The 20,002-nt window shown below is 39.4% G+C and overlaps 1 protein-coding gene across 2 annotated transcripts in view; it reads left to right on the plus strand.

The window, feature by feature from the left end:
- Positions 1-20,002, plus strand: part of galnt14 (UDP-N-acetyl-alpha-D-galactosamine:polypeptide N-acetylgalactosaminyltransferase 14 (GalNAc-T14)) — a 160,440-nt gene that overhangs the window by 104,480 nt on the left and 35,958 nt on the right. For both annotated transcript variants that reach the window (XM_044169064.1, XM_044169063.1), the window contains 3 exons: positions 2,667-2,734; positions 8,443-8,508; positions 14,829-14,950. In XM_044169064.1, the coding sequence (XP_044024999.1) occupies positions 2,667-2,734; positions 8,443-8,508; positions 14,829-14,950 (256 nt within the window). The remainder of the gene's footprint in view (positions 1-2,666; positions 2,735-8,442; positions 8,509-14,828; positions 14,951-20,002) is intronic.

Consider the following 20,002-nt stretch of genomic DNA (forward strand, 5'->3'; position numbering starts at 1 on the left):
GCGGTGCAGATATAGAGCTGCTATTCTGTGGCAGCCGACTGCGGTATTGTCAGCAGTGATAATATTTTCTGTGAGCTGAAGATAGCTTCTCCCTCAGCACGCCTGAGGGGAGGTTAAGCCTCATAGCTAGTGGCCTGTGAACCAGAGAATGGGAACTCCTGTGTGTTTGTGTGTGTGTGTGTGTGTGTGTGTGAGAGAGAGAGAGAGAGAGAGAGAGAGAGAGAGAGAGAGAGAGAGAGAGAGATTGTTTATGTATGTTTTTATTTTACACATTCTTTGGCAATGTTAACATCTGTTTCCCATGCAAATAATTATGCCCAATTGAATTTAATTGAAAAGAAAGAGAGAGAGAGAGAGAAGAAAGAAAAGAGATTGTGTCCATCCATGTCTGTCTGCCTCACTGTACCATAGATAGATAGATGTATGCATTCAGTGGAGGATTTAATGTGATCTAATGAGATAAATACACTATTGTCTTCCTACTTGATGACCTCATCTCTCCATCTTTATGAATTCAATTCAATTGGGCTTTATTGGCATGGGAAACAAGTCTTAACATTGCCAAAGCATGTGTAAAATAAAAACATACATAAACAGAAGAATTGTGATATTAAAATAGATAAGATCATAATAACAACAATAATAATAATAATAATAATAATAATAATGTCCCTCAGGGTTGTGGCATGTTGAGTATTTTTAACTTTGAGAGTTAATTTAGCTCTTTGAAATCTGAGATTACAGAGTTGAACTTGTTAAAGTAAACGTTCCTTATTTCATTCAATGAGAATTTATCCCTCCCTCCATCTTGATTCCAGCCTTCCTTCTTATTTGCTTGCTCCACACCTTTCCTTCTCCTCCCCTCTCCTCCCTTCTTCCCTCCATCTCATCCATCAATCCATTCATCCATCTCTCCTGATTGGTCCTCGACTCCACACACACACACACACACACACACACACACACAGAGAGAGTCACAATCAGGGTTATTTGTCTCCCTTACCAGCCTGCCACCCCCTCTTTTTCCCTCTCTCCTCCTTCTTTATTATCCCTCACTCACTCCCCCCCCAATCCATCATTCCTCCTGATGGGGTCCGGTGCCTCAGAGACTCATAGTTTCGCTCCACACCTCCTCCTCCTACATTATCAGCTTCAGCTCCTTCCATCCCTCGCTCCCTCCTTCATTTTCGCCTCTCCCAAATTCCATCCATCTGTTTTGGTATCTGTAGTTAATTTTGACTCATATCCCACACAAACACCGTCCTGGTGCCTAACTACTGATTAGAGCATCAGTTGCATATTAATCTGCAGCTGAAAATAGTCCACAACAAATGCACTATTACAGTAATGTAATAAAGTAAATATGCACAAAATAGTACAGTGCACATCCACAGTAATGCCACAGTATACCACATGATAGTTTCCTCCCTTTCTCTCCCTCCCTCCTTTTCTTTACTCCCACTTTTCCTACTGACTCCCTCTTTTGTGTTCTCACGCCTTTCCTCTTTCATTCCATCTCTCCTTCCATGCACCTCTTGTTCCCTCTCCTTTCTCCTATGTTCTTTCCCGTTTTCTTTTCTCAAATTTTCTTTCCTCCCCACATTCCACGTTCTGTTCTCTCTCTCTCTCCTTCCCTCCCAACTTTCCTCTTTTCTGTCCTCTCTGCTTCATGTCGTCCTTCCCACTTTCATCCTCTCCAACCATCCCTGACACCCTTTTCGCATTTCTAGTTTATTCCTAATTTTCTTGCTTCCCTCCCTCCCTTTTCTTTCTTTTCTTTTCTTCTACCCTCCAGCACTACTTCAATCCATGCCAAGCCTGTTTTCCTCTCTCTGTCCCTCCTTTCCTCCCTCCTTCTCACACCTCTACATATTTCTTTCTTTCCACAATCTCTTCTTCCGTCCTTCTCTCCTCCTCCATCCCCCTCTTACTCCTCTATCCTTTCCTGTCCTCTATTATTGCCTCCAACTGTCACTGGCAGCCTTGTTGTCTCTTTGTTTTTTCCTTTCTTTACTCCTTCATCCCCTAACCGAACCGTCCTCCTCCCTTTCCTTCCACAGTCCCTCTTGTCATCTGTCTCTCTTTCCTCCATCACTTCTTCCTGTCATTCCTCCTCTCTCTCCCTTCATCCTTTCTCCCCTCTTATCTATTGTCTGCTCCCTCCTTAACCTTAACCTTTACCTATCTTTCTTCTGTCCTCCTTTCTCCCCTTCCCTTCCTCCCACTCTCCCTCCCTCCTCTCTCCCTCCTCAGCCATATCCACAGGGGATGATGAACACATAGGTTATTGAAAAGTAGAAATAATTAAATAAAAGAGAGCAGAAACCCACCCAGAACAAACCACATTCTCTTATTTTCTTCCAGTAAAAGTTATGAATTTTTTATGTTTCAATCTCCCTCTTTAATGAAATAGTTTTTTAGAGGCGACACGTCATACATTTTCATAACAGGAATTTGGGCTGACATTTTCAATATGTTGTTTCATACGGTGTGCAGTGCGTACATAATGGATTCATGAGAAACTGAGTGTGTGTGTGTGTGTGTGTGTGTGTGTGTGCAGGTTGGCATTTACTTGTCAGCTAACTGTATATTGCACATGCATTTTGTTCGACTATATACATGTTTTTGTGCATATTTAAGACAAATATTTTCTTTTGCCTCTCCAGCGTTTTGAACAGAACTCCAGTTCATCTCATCCATGAGGTCATTCTGGTGGACGACTTCAGTGACAACGGTAAGCTGCAGCTGGACACACACACACACACACACACACACACACGCATATACAAACACAAACACACACATTCCAGGTCAGAGATAACAAAGATGAGACCTTCATAACAGGTCAGAGGGAGGAATGTGTCCACAGCAGCTGGGTCCACAGTTTCACGATTACAATGAAGGTGAAAATGTATGGAGATAGATTTGTCTCAATATTATTTGTGTGAACAGATCGACAATCCGTGTGTAAATGTGTAATCTGTAAAATGGATCTTCAAATACACAAACAAATTCCACAAATACAAAGATATTTGTGAATACATTAAATTAATTAAACAAATATATGAAAACTATTTGTAAATATCTTCCTATTTCCAACTTTCGAATTTGTGAATCCAGTTTTTATATCTCAATTCTACGCTTGTGGATTTGCATTTTACACACAGGGCTTCGAGACAAACTTTCCGCCGTCCGAACGAAAATCCACTTGTATCACTCGGCCATTTTCAGATAGCACGTGCTTGACTGCTGACGATGTAATTTTTCGCATTTCAAAGTAAGAGCACGCAGTCTTTCTATGAGCTGGGTTTTTTTTAAACAATCTGCACCATATTTCGTTAGGTTACATTGTTCCAGTTAGGCTACGTTAACTGTTGTAAGATGCAAATCCACAAGTGTAGAATTGAGATCCACAAACACCTTTTCGATTCACAACCAAAAACGAGATGTTGTCAATCGGATTGTCGATCTGTTCACACAAATAATATCAAGACAAATCTATCTCCATAAAAAGAGACCTCCATTCTGGGTCAAAGAGGAGAATGACGAGCAGTGAATGATTGGTCTCTCGCCTGCAGCTGTGTTCGCTCTCTCTCCAGAGAGACCGAAAGTCCAGGTGAAACCAAACAGACCACAGAAAATGGTAAAGATTAAACTTAAAACAATGAAACTAGCAGTATTTAGATTCCTTAGAATGAGGGTTTTTTATGGATAGTCTTTATTTTTCTTATTGTCAACAAATCCAATGAAAAGACTAAAACCAACTATGAATTTATCCTACTAACAAGTATTGTGTGTGTATCCGAAGTCTGATATATCTTCTTCCTCTGTGCCATAGAGCTCAATTATTGTCCAAAAATGATTAAAAACACATCAATGAGCCACACTGTTGCACTGGGTGACATGTTCCTTCATTACCATGAACACTACACTGTAGTTTATTTTGACTCAATCCCACATACGTCGTCCTGCCCAACTACTGATTAGAGCATTGCATGTGTATTAATCCACAGCTGGAAATAGTCCCCAACAAATGCACTATTAACTCCTGTTTGAAAATTACTGAACCTTTTTTTATATATAAATAAAACTATATATTTGTGAGCCATTTGTAAAGATTTATGTCACAGTGGAGTTACTTTAGGTGGTTTGATTTATTAAAATGCATCATATTTTAAAGGATGATCATAAGTTTTGTATGTAAAATCTTAATCAACAAAGTAACTAATAACTATAGTCATCATATAAATATAGTGGAGTAAATGTAGTGGAGTATGAGTTTTAAGTGGAATAAAATGTACTGCAGTAAACTACAAGTACCTCTAAATTGAACTTACAACACTTGAGTAAATGTACTTTACTTTCTATCACTGTACAGGGACAGTCAGCTAAAGTTGTTGTACAGAGACATTTAAAGGTGGGGTATGCAATTCTAATCCAATACACGTCTTTTTGTCAAATTCAGCGAATATCTCCTCACGGTCCACTAGCTGTCCGTTCACTGTGGCTCGGGGAAACAGTCTTGTCCTCTCTGGCTGCTAGCTTCGCAGTAGCAACTGTAGGGACAGTTTGCTAACCCACATATTACATTACTTGATGTGTCATTGTTGGCTCTATATCATGGTATTTGTCGTGGTATTGGATTTCTCCAGAATCACATACCCCACCTTTAAAAGCCTTGAACACTTTTACAAGAGGAGCAATCACCAAAATTGTTCTCCTCCATATCTGCTGAGCTGACCTTGATACGATCAAAAACAATATGTCTGCACTTTGCTTTTTATGGCCAGGGAGTACAGCAGTGATAAGAAAAACACTAACATGTAACAGAAAACTCAATGACAGTGTACAGAAGTGCAGTGAAACAAAAACGTCAGCGCTTTAGTTTGAAAAGTCAACACAGTGAGATCATCTTGTTAGTGGATCCATGACGTGTATATAAGCAGCTTTGTGTTTCAAACATGAAGTTGTCACATCACAAATTAAGTCAACATATTAGGAAATACTTAATGTTATGTTGCTAGCTCCCTTAATACCACATAAATGTCTCAAAGACATGGCTGCCTTGCCACATTTGTGCCAATTTTTTTCAGCCTCTGGTGTCTCCTCCTTCGGTTAGTAGTTGGTGAAATACAGAGACACAGACATGAACTAGAAACTAAAAGAAACTTAAAAACTTCCTTCGCTGCAGAGAGGAGAAAACATGAACACCAATTATTCCAGTAAGGAAAAAATAACTTTGCAGAGCATGCACTCTGAAACTGGTGGCTCAGTACCTGCTGACGATTCTCCACAGTCTTTCCAACACCCTATTATCAAAGACACCTGCTGCGCCACCAACCTGACAGCCAATCAGGACAGATGGTGCCACATGCACATGTACAGAAGTGAAAATCCAAGTGAACGTTAAATAGTGCCAGTTTTAGACTATGAAGAAATGATCAAGACAGATGAGGAAGCAGTGGAGAGATGCAATCAGCAGTGGAGACTGATATATGCAAGAATGAGCAACAACAGGATAAATAGTGTAAACGATACTGTATATACACTTGAAACATGTCACCCTACAACTGAATGTGAAGGCTGATCTACAAAACCACAGAGGAAAAACTGTTCATGAACTTAATTTCCTCCCACACAGCAGTGTGTCATTTAATAACGTTTATATCTTGCCTTTGGCTATTATCTTAATTTCTTGCAGTGATTTATTTTGGGAAATTTGACCTAGTATGAATCCTTTTTTCCCACACTACCATCCTGCTGCACATCAGTAGAATCTTTCTGTCTCGACCAGAAAGACTGTTAATCACTATTATCAATATTGGTGCTATGAGGGATTTATAGTTTTCTATTTAAGTGGTCCCCAAACTTTTTTAGTCTAACATACTCCCACAGTCCTATCAGATGGGCTCAAGTACACCACATTTATTAGTATTTAACACTATTAACTATATGAAAGTTGATATTGTTACAATATTTTTTTCATTTTTTCAAGCTATAGTGATCCAGGAAATGTCAATATTTAGGCTTGGTCTCTTTTTTTCAGTAGGTTTGGTCAAGTTTGCATTTGTAATGCTACCACAATGAGTGAAGGAAGCTGCGCGTTTCAACCATTTATCCATTGCTTTTATCAATCTAGCTCAACTTCTCTGCTGGCTCTCTAGCTCGTTTTCAAAACACTCTCAGTCGCGGCATGTGGTGATCAGGTGTCACAAATGACTCAGGTGGGTGGGAGACGTGTCCTGGGCAGTTGTCCTCTTGTAGGTAGTTTATTGGTTATTGTGAATAAATATAAAGATTAGCCAACTTACCACCTGGCCACTGCAGAAGTAGCCCTGGTGTACAAGTACCCCTGTTGTAGACGGTCATAGTGAGTGAACTCTAAATGGAGCCTCGTGGCAATCCAGGCAGGCACGGAAGTCATTTTATGGTCACATGTGTCACACATCCTCCAGTCACAAATGTCCACGTTGTATCTCTCTCAATAGGAGGTCTATATAAACATTTGGCGCTCATTTTGTCTGCACTCAACAACTCTGAGCTCTGCATCCTCATGGCTACACTGCTGCCCGCTATCAGAAATTCAACACTTTCCGCCTCTCCAGCATCCTCCTGTTTTAGCGTTTAGTTGTTTATGAAGTTTGTATGTTGCTTTAATACAGTATGTGTTCATCTTCATTAAAGGTTTGTGAGCTCAGGGACAGTCTGTGTTACATTTTCTTAGATTTGTTCCAGAGTATCACTTGAGCCGCCAAGTAACCAAACCGCCAAAATAAAATGCATAATGTTGCAGTAAATGGTTAAAACCTTGATGCTGACAGTCCTGACTGAACTTTTAGTTTTGGGAGAAAATTGTATTTTTTGAATCCCAGGTCACAAAATAACTTTTTTAAAGAATTAACCCTCATAATGGGTCAAAACATTTCTGTCTGGGTCAAAGTATTTTCTTGCCTTTTTTCACAAAGAGATCACAGTTTCCCTCTTGAAAGGAGAAGTTCAGTGAGAGGAGAGCAACCAGGCGTCCCTTTATTTTCAGAGGGCTCTGATGGAGGTTTTCAGTCCTTCAGGGCCACTAAACTTTGACACAGTGTGACTGAAGGTTTTTTTCCCCCCTATAACCTTTTTTTATGTTTGTTCTTTTCATAACACAATAGTAGAGAGAGCAGTAGCAGCAGCAGTAAGAGTCATAAAGAACTTTCAGTTCAACTACTTGCACTTGTGTGATCGATCACTACTTATCTTCCCGTGGCCCTCAATGAAAATGAAATGTGAATAATATTGAGTAAAAGTAAAAGTAATTTGGTAAAATCATTATGTTCAGGAATATAATGGAGCTTAGGAAAACATAATAAACTGATCACATCATCATGTAATGATAAACGTAATGACAACATGATGAGATAACAATGTTGTTTTCTAGTATGTTTAACTGCCAGATGATGATATGAAAATTACTCTAGGATAGAGCTGAAACAATTAGCCAATTAATCAATTAGTGGATTAGAAAATTAATGGGCAACTCTTTTGATAATCGTTAAGAAGCAATTTTCTAAAGCAAAAATGCTAAATATTCTCTGGTTTCATCTTCTAAAATGTGAGGATTTGCTGCTTTTCTTTATTTTATATCATTATAAACTATCTTTTGATGTTTGGACTGTTGATTGGACATAACATACAACCTGAAAACGTCACCAAGTGCTCACTCCATGATTGGTCATTTTCACTATTCTCCAGCATTTTTTTTTGGGCTTAATGATTAACTGAATAATTGAGAAAACAATAGGCAGAATAATCAATAATGAAAATAATTGTTATCTGTAGCCTGTTGGATAAAAACTGTAATCAGGTTTATTCATCTCTTGTTACTGTACTTTACTTCTCAGTAGTTTCAAGAATTCTCCAGTTTTCTCATTATTATCTCACTATTTTGGAATTACAACTAATTGTTGTATTTTTCAGAAATAATGGAACATCAGAATCTAATTCTGATGTTGTAAGAACAAGCAATATTTTCAAATTCCATTTTTGTTCCAAAACATGTAATAAATACTAATTTCACTTCTGTAAATGACTCATCCCAGTGGCTCTGTTTTTTTCCCCCTTTTTTCCTTTTATTCTTTTCATTTTGACACTTTCTACCAGAGTATTTTTTTTAACATGTATTACAGCAGACAGTTATATTTAAAATAATATATTAATACAACTCAAAAATTCAGCGGGGAGCACACAGTCGGCTGAACAGCAACTAAACAAATGTCTGAGTTGTCAAACTGAAAGCTTTGAATTGCTGTCCTGCTGCTGCAGAGCTTTTCAACGAGCTGCTAATTTCCCTGCAAGTCAAGAAATTATCAAGATATATTACACAGCACACACTATTCTATTCAATTCTATTATATACTATTCTGTTCATTTGAATTCATGGTGTCTTTTGTGTTTTTACAGAAAGTGACTGTCAGCTTCTCGCCAAACTGCCCAAAGTCAAATGTATTCGCAACAACAAGAGAGAAGGTATGGCAACAACTGTGTGTGTGTACTTGTCTTTGAGTGTGTAGATGTATATTTGTACATGTTTTTGTTTACATATGTGTGTGAGAGAATTTACATTAGCATTTTTAACATGCTTGTGTGTGTGTGTGTGTGTGTGTGTGTGTGTGTGTGTGTGTGTGTGTGTGTGTGTGTGTGTGTGTCTGTGTGTGTGTATTTGCATGCTTAATTATCCATACTGCTTTTGTATGTGTAAGTGTGTGTCTCTGCATACATTTATCAGCAGTACACTATATGCGCGTATAAAAAGTATTTTAGAGTGTGTCCGTGTGTGTGTGTGAATGTGTGTGTGTGTGTGTGTGTGTGTGTGTGTGTGTGTGTGTGTGTGTGTGTGTAGAATAAATTGGCTCAGGGTTAATGAAAAACCTCTGGCCTTTTCATCCCTTTGCCTAAACATTTCCTTATATAAACACACACTCAGAGACAGACAGACAGTCGGTGAGTGAAGTGAAATTGATTCATTCATCTTTGGCAACATATGGAAGTGCAGAACTGAAATGACCTGAAGTGAATTGAATTGACAGGAGCTGCTACTGAAATACAGCCCAGAGAGGCAAAGAGAGGTGCAGACTGTCATATAAGAAATCTTACCAAAGAGAAAGCCAAATATACCACAAATTCAAAAACAAGACCATAACCTGAAATTTGACTTCTTCCATTGTAAAATGCCAGAAAAGCTGTGAAATAAATAAATAAAATAAAATTCATAAATAACTTGGCAAAATCATAAATGACAACCAGTGGAGAGTTAGTACCTTAATCACGCTAAATATGGATGTTGCTCCTCATTTGAATGGTTGATACAGTTATGTGTCATGGCTACGCTTATCATTTGTCTATATAATCCATTTGGAGCTGCCTCCATGCTCTTAAATATAGAATACAAATACATGCAGTACACAAATTAACATGACAGCTTGACAATGTGACGGGGTCATGAGCATTTTGGGAACTAAATGCATGGTTAGGGGCCAGAAAAGGTTCCTGGTATTCCACTGCAGATGATTCTGGATGTATGTACAGGAGTTGAAACTGGTATTTGATGCTCAGGACTCAAAAAGTTTCATTCTTATTTATTATAGGCGTGTGGATGATTTTAGGTGTTTCAGCCCATTAACTTTTTACCACCAAATGTTCCACCTGTGGGATGCTAGAACTATGTAGAGATTTCACTGCCACTACTATGGAAAGTTAATGAAAGTAAAGTTTATGTAATGTTGGAGAAGAAAGGACTTTTTGATCATTGGAGATATTTTCAAAAAGGTACCATACACAAGTATATGACTGAAAGGTTAAAATACAGTATGTATCCCTACCTTCAAAGCAGTCTGGCAGTCAAACAATGTAATACATCTTTGAAAACTTTATCTGAAAAAGTCATCAGGACATCATGATTAAATAAAGTTATTTTTGATTTAATTTAGCCCATACCCAAAAGTGAGGTGAGTGTTAAAAGGTTAGGAAACACAGCATGATTTTGATCTTTTATAGCCATTTACCAAAACCTACAGTGAGGTTTTAGTGCTTAGTGCACTTATTAATTGCTGATAAGTGAAACGTTTTATCCATTTATAGAGATTTTTTGGGAGGTAGGCTATTGTCACTTGATAATGCAGTGACTGTTTCCAAACACATTTCTTAATTAGTAGGTTTAAATATTCAATTCAATTTTGTTTATATAGCATCAAATCATAGCAGAAGTTATCTCAGGGCACTTTCCATATAGAGCAGGTCTAGACCGTACTCTTTATAATATTATTAACAAAAGACCCAACAATTCCCACCATGAGCAAGCACTTGGCAACAGTGGCAAGGAAAGAAACCTCAAGTACAACTAGGCTCTGGGCTGGCGGCCATCTGCCTCAAAATGTGTTTGATTTGCTTGAATCTGGACGTCCAAATTAACTAATGGTCAGAGGTTTTAAAAGAGGAGTTTTAAAATAACATTAGCTGAAGCTGGTAGCCTCAGTCTGACGGAGGTACAGTAGCCGGGGAGAGGAGAGAGGGCCAGAGAGAATATGCAACCAAATCTGCATAGAAAATAAAGATTTGTGGATAAGTCACAGGTAAGGTAAAAGTGAGGGAGTGAGAGAGAAACAGCAAAAAAAATTTATAAGACAGATAAAGTCCCTCTGTAGATTTAGTGTTGAGATCAAAAATCCATTTCTCCTCTGCCTGAAGCAGCACCTGGTTGAAGCCTCCACCTCTGGCCCTTTTTTCCCATCGTGTTTGACATGGATATAAAAAACAGGAAACCCACTGATATGGTCCTTTAAAAGCTCTGCTTCTGAAAGCTGCAAATTACACCTGAAATGTAAGATTTACTTACAGAACATGCATCACACCGTTACCAACTTTCTGACAGCGCTGTAATTACAGGGGCCTGTTAGTGCAACTCATTTATACAAGTCAGCAGTGTTGTGCATTGAACACGCTCATGTTTTTGGTGAACAGTGAACTGAACGTATCTGTTTGCAACTAATGAACTGTGTTTTACGGCACCTGGCATGCCGGTGTTTTGGGTCACAGAATCTGATGGGTCACAGATTTTTGAAACGACAGCAAGCTGAGGCCTCCGACCGGTCTTGGGAAATATCTGCGAGCGAATGATGATCACAAGAAAGAAAATTAACAAAGGGTAAGACGAGCCAACAGTCGCAGAGTTTCTCCACCCAAGTCAAACTCATAGCATTTTTTAAAGGGAAAAAAAAACGGAGAAATGAACGTGAATTAGTTAATTTTCTGGTACTGTGAACTCAGTTCAAAATTGTGAACTATGCATGTGAACTTTGAGCTAGCTCTTGTAGTGTGACCTTGCACAACACTGCAAGTCAACATTCACTATGTACCATAATAACAGGCTTTTATATACCATAGAAACACAGACTTTTAAAGCCATTTCTGCTAATAACTTTCACAGTTTAAACACGCCATTGTGAACGGGATCTACAGTATGAGTGTGAACACACCTACACTTAAACCTTCACAATAACCCTTCCATTTGAGCATCATCTTCTGTGGATGGTTCTGATTGTGTTCTCACTCTTAACTCTGAACTGACAGACAGGCTGTTATTTGGTGCCACCTCTGTTTTTCATTCTCACATTTTATATTTTGTTTTTCTTTCTAGTTCACATTTTTTCTTATATTATATAGTTCTTCCCTTCCTCTCTCACTCACCTCTGTCTGCCGCTCTCTTTAACAACAGCAATACTTGTCCTACATGCTGTCACTGAAGGATTTCATTATAGCACAGTCATGCTGATCACACTCTGACACATACACATACACACACACACACACACATACACACACACACAGGCAGGCAGGGTTCATCAGTTTGGCTAGTTAATAGTTTATGGCTTCAGGATTCTGACTTGATTGTCTTTTTAATGGCCATAAAAACACACCAGGCTGATACTGTATATCTTCTCTGACACACATGCACACTCACAGTTAGTACTTATACACTTGTGAGGACCCTCTTAGACATAATGCATTCCCTAGCTTCTTACCCTAACATTAACCTAAACCTAATCTAAAGGTAGATTCAGATTGCTTTATTTGTGGATAATTGGCTGCAGTATTTTTTATAGTCCATTTATTTGCCACAAACAGCCAATGCACGAACTGTACAGATGCCCTGGCTGGCTTACAAACGCACAGACTGTCTGTGTTTGTGTGGCAAGAGCCTGTTTATGTGTTTGTCTGACAGCTCAGACTCTGATTGATCTCAAAACTTACCGGGAACTTGAGCTCTTTCTCTTTTTTTCCCACTTGTCTCTGTACGTTCATTAAGATGAGTCCTACAGCTTTTGGATAAATGTGATTTTTTTTTTCCACTTAAGTTAAATATAAATTTAAATAAAATATTTTAAACATGTGCAGGTGCATCTTTACTTCAATTTGCGCAACCTACAGGAATCTTGTGTCTTGTGTCCACTGTCAATCTGAAATTTCAGTTTGTCCCAAACAATCATCGCTTTACCAATAAATCGCCAAATACGCCATTTTGGCAGAGCTTTGAAGCTATATGGAGGCTGTTGCACAACCTAGAAGTAGTCTATGTTTGTCTATGTGTCTGTGTGAAGCTGTGTTTGGAGCATACTGAACATAGAGATCAACAGCAGATAATCAGCTTATACATTGGAGTTGTTTGAGAAGTTGTTTTTTTTTTTGTGAGTCTGGGTCTCTCATCTTTAGAATCCATTATAACTGCTGTGTAAAATGTTTTTGGTGGACTGTTCCTTTAATCCTACAACCAAGATTTCAAGGCACCACTTTGATTCAAACAAAGTGCTTGGACATGGATTGTTGAGCAATACTGACACCTTTCCAGCGTTGGAATTGGGACGGCTGTGCCCGACAATTTTTGTAATTTTCTGAAACGTAAAAAATCAAACGTACACGCCCATTTCATGCTTTGTAGGTCTAAAACTCTGAAAAGTCCTCACAAACATACAATAGTACAATAACACACCCAGCTCTGATAGGTAGAGACAGTTAAGCATTATTAATGTACATTAATAACACATGTACAACACTCTCCCATGTACAAAGTCAGCCTCTCCTGCGCTGTATGTGTGTGTGTGTGTGTGTGTGTGTGTGTTTCTGAGTAAATTGGTGTCCACTTGTGTGAGTGTATCTGTGTGCCTGCTTGTATGTGAGTCCAGTTTGTGTGCGTGTGTGTGTGTGTGTGTGTGTGTGTGTGTCCATCCATCCAGAAAATAAAGCCTTATTGAGGATGAAATGGGATTTTTAATTGGCTGAGCCTCAGCCTAACAGAGCAGCGTGAAACTTAACGGCCCCTCGTACAATGTCACCGACACACACACTCACAATGGACCCACGCGCACACACACACACACAGTATTTCACACTCACAGCCGTGCACATCTGTATACTTATTCAAAAGGGCACACACACAAACACACACACACACACACACAGAGTATGTCTCCATGTCAGGGAGTATTGATTAGACCATTTAGTCCAAATAGAAGAGAACACTGGCCCCCATCAGGGAGACCTCCCTAACAGGCCCATTTAAACACACACACACACACACACACACACACACACACACACACACACACTCTGTCTCTGTCTGTCTTTCTACGACACAACCACAATCAGCCGACACACACATTTTCTCTTCCTGACACTAACCTTCACTCCCACTCTCTCTCACACACACACACCCACAAACCTTTCCTCTAACACACGCTCATACACACACACATGCAGAGTGTGATGGGCCTGTTAAAAGGTTGTGTCCCTGTCTGACAGGGCCTCTAAGAGCCCTGCTTCGATTTTCCTCTGGGCTGACTGACTGAGAGAGCGAGAGAGAGGGAGATAGGGGATGTCAATAGGTAGAGCAAGGCACTAACAATGCCAAGGTTAAGGGTCCCATTCCCTTCCAGTGCCCAGTCTGTATGTCTGTGTGTGTGGGAGGAGGATGGAGGAGTGTGTTTGTATGTGTGTGACTGATAGTCACAGCTCGTGAGCGTGAAAGTTGAATATATACTGTCTTATCCGATCTGCTGCCCTGAAAAGAATCAATTTCAGCAGGCAAAGTGGAGGATTTCAATTTAGCAGAGAGCAGCTCTGAGGCTGTATGTTCGATATCAGCTGTATCCAAGTGCCTGCACTGTACGCATACTGCATGGGTTTTAAAGTATGTATGGATGTATGTATTAGAGAAGAAGAGTCACAGGGAAAGGCTACTTGTCAGAAGTGGGCCACTTTAGACAGGAGGTCAAACAGGTTACATCCTGTAGGAGTCAGCTAAAAAACTAGTAAAAAATGTATGTTAATGTTAAAGACAAAATAAAATCTCTTTTTTCAAAACCTCACTGAAAAAACTTGCATTGTTAAATGAAAATCAAAGCTGTTTGTGCCATTCATGTGACACGGAGAGCAATGGAGGACGCTACTGCCAACAAGACAACAGGATACATGTTTTCTGTATAACAGACAAAACAAATGATACATTGAGGTTATTACTTACACATGGTGATATACAGTGTGACTCTTTCATAAGACATTTCTATTGAGTCTCTGGTCAGATTAGCTTATGAGATGAAAAAAAAGTTGTTGCAATTGCTTCGTCAATGACAACAGTTGTCCACGAGGACAGAAACGTATTGTAACACAAGTTCAAACAGATGTTGTAAATATGTGGAGTTGTTTGCCAAAATGAGGAGCAGAACATTATAAAGCGGATAAACGTATTGTGGATGAGATGAAGCATTCTTAAACAACATGCTTGTATTTCTGTTCAGGTCTGATCAGGTCCAGAGTGCGGGGGGCCGATGCTGCGAGGGCCGGGGTCCTCACCTTCCTGGACAGTCACTGTGAGGTCAACAAAGATTGGCTCCCCCCCCTGCTGCAGAGGATCAAACAGGTAGACCACAACCTCTCTCTGATGTCTACCAACAATGTGTGTGTAGCTTCACCATTAAATCCTAATTCACAGTCAGCTCACTTTTCACATGTCTAACCTTGAAGAGGAGTCTGTGTGTGTGTGTGTGTGTGTGTGTGTTTCATGTTCTTATATCCCAGTGGGGACTTTAACCTGAATGCTCACTAACCCATGGGGACTTGTGTCACCGTGGGGACAAAAATTGAGGTCCCCATGGGTAGAGACTGCTTTTTGAGGGTTAAGACTTGGTTTCAGGGTGCCGGTTACAATTAGGTTAGGGGCTAGGGAAAGCATTATGTCAATGCCTATCCCCCACGGAGATAGTGAAACAAACGTTTGTGTGTGTGTGTATGTGTGTGTAAGATGACTTCAGTGGTCGAGATGAAATAGCGCCATGGGAGAAAATAGCTGTCGGTCTGATTGCCTCTCATTAAGAAATAAGTGCTGCACTCTCTCCTTCACCCCGCTCCTCCCCTCTTCTATCCTGTTTGTCTCTCCTCCTCCACTTCTTCTCCTCCTCCTCTTCTTCTCCTCCTCCTCCTCATCTCCTCTCCTCTCACGTCCTCTCCTCCTCATGTCACTTTTTACAACTTGTCAGTTCATCCTCCCTTTTCTCACCTTGCCTCCTTTTTTGTCTGTCCTTACCTCCCTCCTCTTCTCCTCATAATTTTTTTCTATCTTTATACCTCCTATTTTTGTCCTTCATCTCATCTTTCCTCTCCTCTTTTCTCATGTCTTTCTCTTCACCTCATCCTTTTCTTTTCCTCCTCCTTCCCTCCATACCACCTCCCTTAATCTCTCTCACTTAACACGCAACTTAACTTTCTAGACACCTCCTTTTCTCTTCTCTTACACCTCTTTCTCTCCTCTCCCTTTCTGCCCTTTCTTTACACCTCTTCTCCTCTTTTCTTCTCTCACCTCCTTCACTTTTACTCTGTCACCTTATTTGACTCCTCTCCTCCCCTTAAAACACTCACCTCCTCATGCCATTTCCTGTCACATTATTGTGTTTCCTCTCCTTGTCCCCCCCACCTGATCTTTCCCTCCCTACCCGTACAACTCTTCTCCTCTTTTCTCTTCCCATATCCTCCTTTCATCACCTGGTCTCTGCTCTCTTTACACCTCTTCATCCCCCTTTTTCTCTTTTTTCCCTCCTCTTTACACCTCCCTTTTATAAGGCAAGACCCTTTTATCACCTTATTTGACTTCTCTACATGAACCTCTTCTCCTCTTTTCTCTTGTTTCCTCCTGTCCTCACCTCCACTCTCATACTTCTAACCTTTATTGCTCTTTACACCTCCTCTCCATTGCACCTGGTTTCACCTCTGTCTGTTCTTTATTACTCCTGTCAGACTGCTGTCCTCTCCTTTTTCCTCTTTTCTACCACTTATCCTTCTTTCTTGTCTCCTCTTTTTGCCATCTCACCCTCTCTGCTCCTCTCTCCTCACATGTCACCTCCTCCTTTTATTCCTCTCCTCTCTTTCTCTTCTCATTTTATTCTTTCCTTTTACGTCCCCTTATCTCCTCGCACTTCCTCTCGTCTTTTCTCTTCCCATCTCCTCCTTCCCTCACGTGTCCTCTCTTTACACCTTCTCCCACCTTTTCTTCTCTTTTATCACCTTATTTGACTCCTCCACTCTCCTCACACCTTCTGTCCTCTTTTTTATTCCCATCTCTTAATTTTTTCACCTGTCTCCTCCTTTTCTAATGCATCAAGTCAACATTTGTTTTTGCTGATATTAATGACCTTTGATCTCCATCTATAGAGCAGCGATCAATAAGTGAAACCACCACAGAGCCTGATCTGATTCTGCCGCTATACGAACATCATCCATATTCATACTCAAGGTTTATGTGTGCGTGTGTGTGCAGGAGAGTCATCTGTCACTGTCTGTCCAGTCACTTTGTAGTCATATATTTAAATGTATGAGGTATTGATCCAGGTAAATACACGCACACACACACACACACACACACACACACACAGGCAGAACTGCACACCACCATAAAGTTTTATTCCATTCAAAATAATTGTCTGTCTCATTGATAGAGAGAGCTAAAGTCATGCCCAACTTCTAGGTTAACTTCTGCTTTCATTGTTTTCACATAGGTCTGCTACCATGCAGAATGGCAAAAGGCCAAATGGTTATTTTATGTTGTTATGATGTAAGTAAGAAAATGTAGCTTTCTCATATAGATAAATGCTGATTTTGCTATTCTCTTCTGCAGATTGATTCTGTGGAGTTTTAATTTAACCTATGGCCATTACACTGAAGTGTTTACATTTGTTGTTCTCCACACCCAGGTTGCATTAACCTACCAATTATTTGGTTTTTTTTACAGTAGTATTTGAGGAATTCTATGAATAAGACTATAAAGTGTGTCATTAGTCAAGAAAATAATGCACACTCTTATGTCATGTTTGAGAGATGATGGTAACTGTGGTTTATTTAGTGACATTGCTTATTCACTACTTTTATTGTGGGATCATTTGACTCCATTATATAGCGCATTAAAAAGCTAAGTATATTGATTGATACTGGTGTATCCCTTGTGTCCCTTTTCCTGGGAAACACAGTCTAGGTAAGTAAGTAAGTGATATGTTTCATGTTTTAACATTGATAGGAATAATTAAAATGAGCAGCAAAGGTTTAATTAACAAAGAAAAGAGTGCCACCTACAGAAACTCAAACTTCATTTACAGAATAAAGGAAAAAGAAACAGAGTAATTGCAGCAGAGAAAAATGTACCCAAAGAACATCCATGAGCTAAAACTACAGTGAACACTGGCACTGCCTTTTCAAGATAAAAAACACATCCAAAGATAAAACTGTACAAGTGTAATGTGGAGTTCTTTGTTTTAGAGTGATGAGTTTAACTTTTTGATGTTAGCTGCAGTCTTCAGAGCAAAACACCAAAGCCAACATTGAGATAATAGTCTTGCAGATTATCAGTTTAAATTTTGTGTTTAATTTTTGAATGTTTCACATCTTTTTCTTTTCTTTCCCTTTAGTTAAACACATTTTAACCAGCTCCATTGAAAGCTTTAGATTAAATATCTTTTTGTCAGGAGTGTCCTGGCCAACAACAATGAGCTACAGACTAACAACAAAAAACAGATAACAATCTCTCTTGCTCAACGGCTCTTTCAATATATAATTCATGAATAAAATCAACAGCCTAAACCATTAAATTGCACTGTAGCATCAACGTGCAGCTTGAAGGCACTTGTACTGACTTTAGAGTTCTTGTGTAGCATTTTGGACATGTAAATTGCAAGTGTGTACCTGCTGAATTATTATTGTATAATATTCTATTGTAGTCATGCTGCATAATGTTCAGTAAAGAACTATATAATCCAGCACAAATGTTGGAGACATGCATGAAGGATGATGATGATGCAGGATGTTTTGGGGGTCAGTTTTCTCCTCAGCTCGCTCATCATATGTTCTCATTTCAAATCAGGTGGAAAAAAAAGAAATGGCTGAAATTAAGAAACTGCTCCCCAGTGATTTGAAAATAACACTCATCCAATTACATCAGTAATGTCGCGAATGCTTCACCCTGAGTGCTGCACAGTGTCATTACCGTAACAGCTATTAAAGCAGACGCAGTGCTTTGTAATGTGGCTGGAGCTGTAGAGGGATGCAGCCTGCGTCCCCTTGCACTGACCCTGCAGCTAATGGTCCAGAACCGCTCCACCTGCTCTGTAATATCACTGGCTGAAGACGCATCCAGCCATTTGACCAAACTAATAGAGGGACACGCCATGATTTAACAGGGACCTCAAGTCTGGCATGCTTTTGTGTGTGTGTGTTTTTTGTACTTTTATCCTTGTAAAGAGCAAATGGTGCCATCAAGGTAGAAATATGAGGGAACTCAAGTGCCGACATTTTGCCAGTTCTCACTTTTACAAGGGTTTAGGACTCTATTTAAGGGTTAAAGAGGCAATAACTAAGCTAAATCCATAAGAGTCTTATGGCCTTATGGATGATTAAACAGTAAGGAGTGATATGGGCAAAAAATAATGTATTTTCTGGCAGTGATAGGTGTCAATTTTTGATGTTTTTTCACTTGTATATATTCTAAGACTTACATATCACACGCCGTTACAAGTATGAATCGGTGAAGTAAAAAAGGTTGTGAACCCCTGATGTAAGCCATTCTGAATCTGTAAACTTGAGTTTTAGGAAACAAGAGTAGAGTTATATCCACCAGCCACAAATATTAAGCATTACTTTTGTAATCTACTTAAATGTTATCCACATACATTTAAAAATGAAGCCAATTAACACACCAGCCTCCTCATTCTGTACCCTGCCAATGCGGTTTCATACTGTAAAGAGTCATTTATTCACACTAAGTAATTAAATGCATACTGGCATGTTTTATTGTAGTAGTTAAAGGAAAAGTTCAACATTTTGGGAAATTCACTTATTTGCTTTCTTTCTGAGATTGAAATGAGATGTATATCATGTCTTTGCATTAAGCATAGAGCTTGAATCAGGGCATGTTGAGCCTAGCTTAGCATAAAAACGGGAGGCAGGGGGAAACAGCTAGCCTGGCTCTCCCCAAAGTTTAAAACTTCACCTTCTAGAACCTGTAAAGGTCACATTTGTTAACACATTATATCACATTTGTTACGTAAACAGAAATGTAAAAACTATAATTTGTGGTTTTATAGGGTCAGTTAGAAGTTGTCATTCAAAGTGCTATTGTGTTATAGTAATTATTCACAACACTGTAGGTCTTGTTCTGTGAAGCAGATACAGCCACATGATTTGCACTGCAGCTAACAGTTTTCTTGTTGCTTGAGAAAAGTGCATCATCTGCGGAGTGGAGCAAAGCAGAAAACAATGTTAGGTGAATACCATGAGTAGGAACATAGGAGCACAACAAACCTCAGTATCACACCATACTCATAGCATTTCACAGGGACATAATGTCATACAATGTTATATTCTACTACATCCCTAACATATTGAATACTTCTCTGGGTGCTGAGATTTTTGGCTTTAAAACAGAACTTTCTAG

This window comes from Siniperca chuatsi, linkage group LG16 (genome assembly GCF_020085105.1).
Source record: "Siniperca chuatsi isolate FFG_IHB_CAS linkage group LG16, ASM2008510v1, whole genome shotgun sequence".
Lineage (NCBI taxonomy): Eukaryota > Metazoa > Chordata > Actinopteri > Centrarchiformes > Sinipercidae > Siniperca > Siniperca chuatsi.